The 6,287-nt window shown below is 39.3% G+C and overlaps 1 protein-coding gene across 4 annotated transcripts in view; it reads left to right on the forward strand.

Moving 5' to 3' along the window:
* Window positions 1-5,675, forward strand: part of LOC117530781 (monoacylglycerol lipase ABHD2-like) — a 35,667-nt gene extending 29,992 nt beyond the window's left edge. For all 4 annotated transcript variants that reach the window (XM_034193735.1, XM_034193727.1, XM_034193720.1 and 1 more), the window contains 4 exons: window positions 389-490; window positions 1,668-1,737; window positions 1,848-1,932; window positions 4,765-5,675. In XM_034193735.1, the coding sequence (XP_034049626.1) occupies window positions 389-490; window positions 1,668-1,737; window positions 1,848-1,932; window positions 4,765-4,973 (466 nt within the window). In that variant the 3' untranslated portion in view covers window positions 4,974-5,675. The remainder of the gene's footprint in view (window positions 1-388; window positions 491-1,667; window positions 1,738-1,847; window positions 1,933-4,764) is intronic.
* Window positions 5,676-6,287: the final 612 nt, after the last annotated feature.

Genomic DNA, 6,287 nt, shown 5'->3' on the forward strand with positions numbered 1-6,287 from the left:
GAAATGCCTAATCAAGAATTTTTTTTTTGATTGATCAATATGTGATTAATTAAACTGAGGCATCAAATAAGCACGCACGTTGCCTCAATTTGGTTATAAGCACAGTGTCCGTGCTTTAAACAGTGCGTGTCAGTCTCATCCTGTTTCATAAGCATGGAGCAGTAGAAGTGCTCAATGCTGCCATGGTGAAAGTTTAAAATACGCATTGCTCCAAAGACACGCAAAGTCTGTTTCTGATGTGTGATATGACCGTCGTCCTGGCCATACATAAATTAGACTGCACTGACCAAAGTGTGATTAGAATAAGTGGTGCTTAAACCATCATTGTGCGTATGGGTGTAGTTTCATTCTGCACAGCTCTAAGCACATGTGGCTCTGCATGTTTCAGACACAGCCTGTTTGGAGGAAGTTCAGCGAAGATGATTGATGCAGATCTTAGCCGTTTGTACACTGCAACATCCCTCATGCAGATCGACGACAACATCATGAGGTACACGTGGCAACAAATAATGGATGCAAGAATCGTTCGTATACTGGTATTATTCTGGTGTACTGTATGTTGCAAAAGCTTCCTGTGTCATTTCACACAATGATACAGTTTTATGACATATCTTCTAAGTAGGGATGAGTATTGCTAAGATTTTATCAATATCAGTGCCATTATCAATTTTGCTTATCGATCTAATTCCCTTATCGATTCCCTTATCAATACCTCCTGTGAATTTTCTGTGTACTAAAAGGAGGCTTTACAGGTTTTCTATGTCAACAACATTTTATTGAGTCTTAAAGTAAATAAATGTGAAACTGGTCACTGGATCCTTGATAAATAAATAAATAAAACATAAATAAAAATAAACAATCTGTACTTTTTGTCAAAAGCATTTCCTTTCAGACATTTTTGCATGAATGTCTCTCCATACCTCTGAGCTGAACTCAACCGGCTGCTGCATGTCGGCGCAGGACGTCTCATTTTGGCAGGAAAAAAAAAAAGCATTTTGAATGATTGCAGCTTATCATTTGTATTACAACGTTTGGAAAGAGGTGTCATTTGATTTAAACGGCGATTCGCTTTGAAGTTGTTCATTCCGACCAGACTCTATCTTTCTAACTTGACTCGGCAGAGAGCTGCGCAGCATTTGGAGCTGTGTGAACAGAACAGAGGATGATTCTCATTTCTTTCTCGTAACAAGACATGAGTCCCAGTTAGTGACTTTAATCTGCACAGAAATGACTCACGATTAACATATTTTAATGGCTTTGAGAGGGATTAAGAAGATGATTTGCCACTTCTGAAAAGCAGCGAAGCAAAGAACCAATGAAGCAACAGGTCGGAGCACTGCTTCAAAGCAGAGCCGCGTTCCAGAAGCGGTTAGAGAAATTATCATTTTCCCAACAAACACCCTCAAAAACAACGTCCGCTCTGAAGGACCGATAAGGGAATCTTTAAGCAAAAAGGCTATTGATGTTGGTAGATTAAATCATTTCTTAACGATTCTCAAAAAGAACCAGCTCCCGATACCCAACCCCTACTTCTAAGTATCCTTGATGTTATCGGCCACGATGATTATGTTTATTTGTAAGTGATGCCTAAAAGTACCTGATATTCTTGTTTGCTTATGTTCTATTTGTCTCTTCGCGTTTTGACTTTGCTTTTTGAATTCCAACAGGAAATTCCACGGCCACAGCTCTCTCAAAGAGTATTACGAGAAGGAGAGCTGTGTCCATTATATTCACAATGTAAGAAGTAAACATTTCATGTTTTTTGATGTGATTGACTTATTCTTGAGTGGGCTAATTGTTTATATGGTAATATGTGTGTATTTTTGAATATTAATCTTCATTTCTAGGTAAATGTGCCTCTGCTGCTGGTGAATTCTGCAGATGATCCTCTGGTTCATGACTCACTGCTCACCATCCCGCGCACACTAGCAGGTAACAACATGTACCACCACGACACAAGTTTGAACAAAATAAAATGTTCCAGTAAATGCTTGATCATTTTAGGAGGCTTTTGAAAACCCTTTTTGTTTGAACAAAGATTCATTTAGACTCTACTCACTTCTCAGTGAATGTTGCAGTAGATGATGGTGTGGAACATCTAATTACAACCGAAAAGAACTCCTTCTGCATTTTGTTTTGGATGTTTGGTTGTACGTTAAAAAAAGTTTATGCCATAAGAAAACACTGTTCACAAGATTGTGGTGGTGTTTTTTTTTAATACCAGGGTTCTCTCATGATAAGACAGTTCAGAAAAAGCTTACTTTCCTGAAAAGTGAAACTAAAACATGATAAATTGTAAGGCATTGTTAAATCAACACATTAATACTACATGTTTATGATACAACTCTAACAGTATAATCTGATGCTTGTTTAATACTGAAATAAAAGATCTCTTATTACCTTATGTTAAAATTTAACTCTGTATAATTACCGTATTGACTTGAAGAGGAAAAACCATATATAAATCACACCAGACTGTTAAGTCGCACCGTTTTCTTTGTCATTCAAAATTCAAGATTCTTTATTGTCAACGCCCAGTTGTACAGTGTACATTAGCACAATGGAATTGGGGTTCTGTGCATTGTTTTAGTGTATTTTTATTACTGGCATTTCTTCTTTTATTATTGGAGTTTTTGTTTAGTGCTTTGATTCTTGGGAAAGTTCTATATGAATAGTCATTATAATTACTATTATTATTAACAAACTTGTGAATTTTATATATATATATATATATATATATATATATATATATATATATAGTCGCATCGGAATATAAGTCACACGGCCTCCCAAACTAGTAAAAACACACAACTTATACTCCGGAAAATACGGTAAATTGAATTGATTCTCTCAATACCGCAGATACCTCTACAGATTCCCAAAATGTCCAATGTTGCAATAAGATAAATAAATTCTTAAAAAAATCCCTGGCTCTGTCTCCATGTCAGGTCATCCACAAGGTATCTGTTGAAGGTCAAACTCAACTTTTTTTTGAAAGTTTATTTATAATCTGTTGATGTAACATGCCCTGTTTTGGAATGGCAACAACAAAACATTTTAAATTTCTTGGCTTTGTGTCTGTTCTCATCCCAAATTCCAATCGTTTCTGGGGCAGACACATTTTGTGAAAATCAGGTTTTGAGAAATCCTGCAAAAAAACAAAACAAAACTCAAAACAAATAAATCCTGGTGAAGAATGAATGAATGAATTTATTCAGTACACACAGTCCAAAAAAAAGAAGAAAAAACTTACAACGAAGAAAGAAAATGGATTAACAGTGCATCCATGTGCCTGAAAGGGTATAGGCAGAAGCAAACGTTATTAACGCCTACCCCTTTAACCAAAAATAAAATTATCCAGTCCAAAAGGAGTGGGGGGAAGTAAAAAAACCCATCTATTCCCACTCCCATTTTCAACCACGTCAAACTCTTCATCTTAAAGTACACAATCTGAATGATACCAAACAAATGTACACTTACAAAGTTACATTTACAGTTGGCAACACACAAAACTTATCAGACAGGAATGAAAATTTCCTGTCTGAAGATGCTGCAGTGAAAGAACCTGCAGGAGGACCTTGACCCAGAGGGTGCAGCTGTGTTGGCGCTGCTCTTCTTTTGACCCTGGCTTTGTGAACAAAGCAGGTGTGTCCTGTGCACACTGTGATGTCACAAGGCCTTCCTTTGACTGCTTTGTTGCTTGAATAAGAACAGGGTGTAACACAGAGGCCATGTGTTTGAAGAAGTATTTTTTATATATATATATATATACTTTATTAGTTACAAATCACTAAACTTTATTGTCTAATCTGTAGCTGTTCCTTCCCAGCTTTAGGTGAAATTATTAGTCTGTTTTATGTGCATTGTCCTGGCTCTGGCTGTGCACATCATTTAGTGATCAAAGATTTGTTCTCCCCTTTGTGGGCTACATTTTCCACTTGTGCTCTTTTGAAAAGGGGACGAAAGTGTTTCCTGTAAGGATGGCTGTGGCTGTGAACAGATGGGGTTTAAGTGAAAGTACATTTGAAGCTCTTACACATTTCCAGACACTGATGGAAGAGAGGACCAGCTGCTGCTTTGCTCTGAAATGTAGCGTGTTGACTCAGTGTGCAGCCTCCAGGAAAGGAGTGGACAGAGATACCATACATTCAGTGTGTCAGAGTTTATTTTAGATTAACATGTGAGGCAAGAACAGCTGACAGCTTACTGTCCACTCACTGATCACACATTTGGAGCACGGTGACAGACCGTCGTAAAAGCCACAGAGTGAACATTTCAATGGGATGATGATTATCAGAATGTACTTATATGCAGTAATTATGTGTGTGTGTGTGTGTGTGTGTGTGTGTGTGGGGGGGGGGGGGGCGGCAGCCTGTTGAGAGAGGAAAAAAAAGTCAGATGTTTTGTACCTCTGCCCTATTTCTATATCCACCCCAAAAATCACTTGTGTTCCATAATGCAGTAAAATGTTTCTGTTTGAAGAATTCTTCTAACATAACTTCCATTGTTGAGGTAATGACATTCAGACCCATTTTAATTTTTAATTTTAAAGAAGTGATTGGATTTGGAGCAGTGTCTCATTCAGTCACTTGCACATATCACACCAGACGCTGAGCAGCCATATCAACCGTGCTGTCTGTACCAGTCATAAAATGATTCCTGTTAGGTCCTTATCTGGACTTTTTTTTTTTTCTTTTTTTTTTTTGAGCTTTGGGATTGACACTGATGAGTGTACGTCACCCTGTTCTCTCTGTGCTCTCTCAGCAAAGAAGCCAAATGTGGTTTTTGCCCTGACACTGCATGGAGGCCACCTGGGCTTCTTCGAAGGGGCGGTGCTCTTCCCTCAGCCGCTCACCTGGATGGACAAAGTGATCGTGGGCTACGCCAACACCATGTGCCTGTGGGAGAAACACAAGCCGCCATGCCAAAGTGGCCAACTGAGCGAGAGCTCCTGTGCACAGGAAAAGGCATAAACTTTAACCTTGTGACCTCTGTCATGCACTATCACCCCCCCCCCCCTCCCAGCAGCAGTGAGAAGACACTTGACCTACACTTTAAATGGCTCTTGTCTAATCTGCCTTCAGCTCTGTTGCTGCTCAGAGCTAATGTGCACATCTGCCCTCGTGCCCCCTGGTCACATGTCCATACTGTCACCACGCTGTCATGTCACCGTCACCTTACAGTATGAGAAAGAACAAAAAAAAAAAACACCTGCCTTCATCATCCTTTCCACCTGCAAGAAGACTGACTCGAGATTAAAAAGTTTTTTTTTTTTTTTACAACACTTAAATATGCCAACAATTCATGACTAACGGAAGCTTTGACCAAATTTGACCAGAAATACTACATGGGTAAAGTACAGCTGCAACTGTGGTGTAAAGGTATCAAAAATACTTCAGCTTTTCCTTGTTTCTCTCTGTTTTTATTTTCTGCTGCTACATGTTGCTAACTGTGCCATTTGTAGAAAATGAGTGTTCGTACGTAAGGTTGTAGAATTGACCAATGTTAATCCCCAGTGACATGTCAGCAGGACAAAGGCACTGTCGTCTTTATTTTGTTTGCCAGCTCTCCTCTCTAAGCTTTTTCCTTTCGGCTGTCAGCGGCTCAGTGTCGCGGTGTTGTTACCTTCACCAAGGAGGTGAACATATTCATTGCTGTTTGTTAGCAGGATTACATGACAAATGCTGAATGAGTTTCTTGAAACTTAAAACCTTTGGAATAGAGCCAATGAATCCAGTTCAATTAAGAGGGCCGATCCAGGAATTTATTAGTATTTATTTTTATTAACATTGAAAGATAGGAGGAGTGAGCTTCCTCACTTATATTGGGTGAGTGAGTATAAGATGACAAATTGGGTTAGAAACCTGCCCAATTTGGACAGACTGGTGTCCTGTCCTGGGTGTACCCCACCTCGCACTCTATGACTGCTGGGATAGGCTCCAGCCCCCCGCGACCCTTAATTAGACTAAGCGGTTGGAGATGAGTATGAGTACCTGCCCAATTTGCTATATATACATATATGTGTTGTTCTTCCTCAGATTTCATTTTACCAGTCCTGTGATTAAAACTTGTACTTGAGACTTGGTGGAGGTATGTGCTCCGAGCACTACTTGTTTCCATTTCTAAGATTGAATGCAGTACCTGCTTTACACTGTGGGGGATTAATGTCCCCATGATACACCCACACCTCCGTCAACCCATTATTGGCCCAGTTTCTTTCACTGGAGCTGAAAATACTTTTGTCATGTGACATCCAGACTCACACATTCAACCAACTGCTTTTCTTC

This window comes from Thalassophryne amazonica, chromosome 2 (genome assembly GCF_902500255.1).
Source record: "Thalassophryne amazonica chromosome 2, fThaAma1.1, whole genome shotgun sequence".
NCBI classification, from domain to species: Eukaryota; Metazoa; Chordata; class Actinopteri; order Batrachoidiformes; family Batrachoididae; genus Thalassophryne; species Thalassophryne amazonica.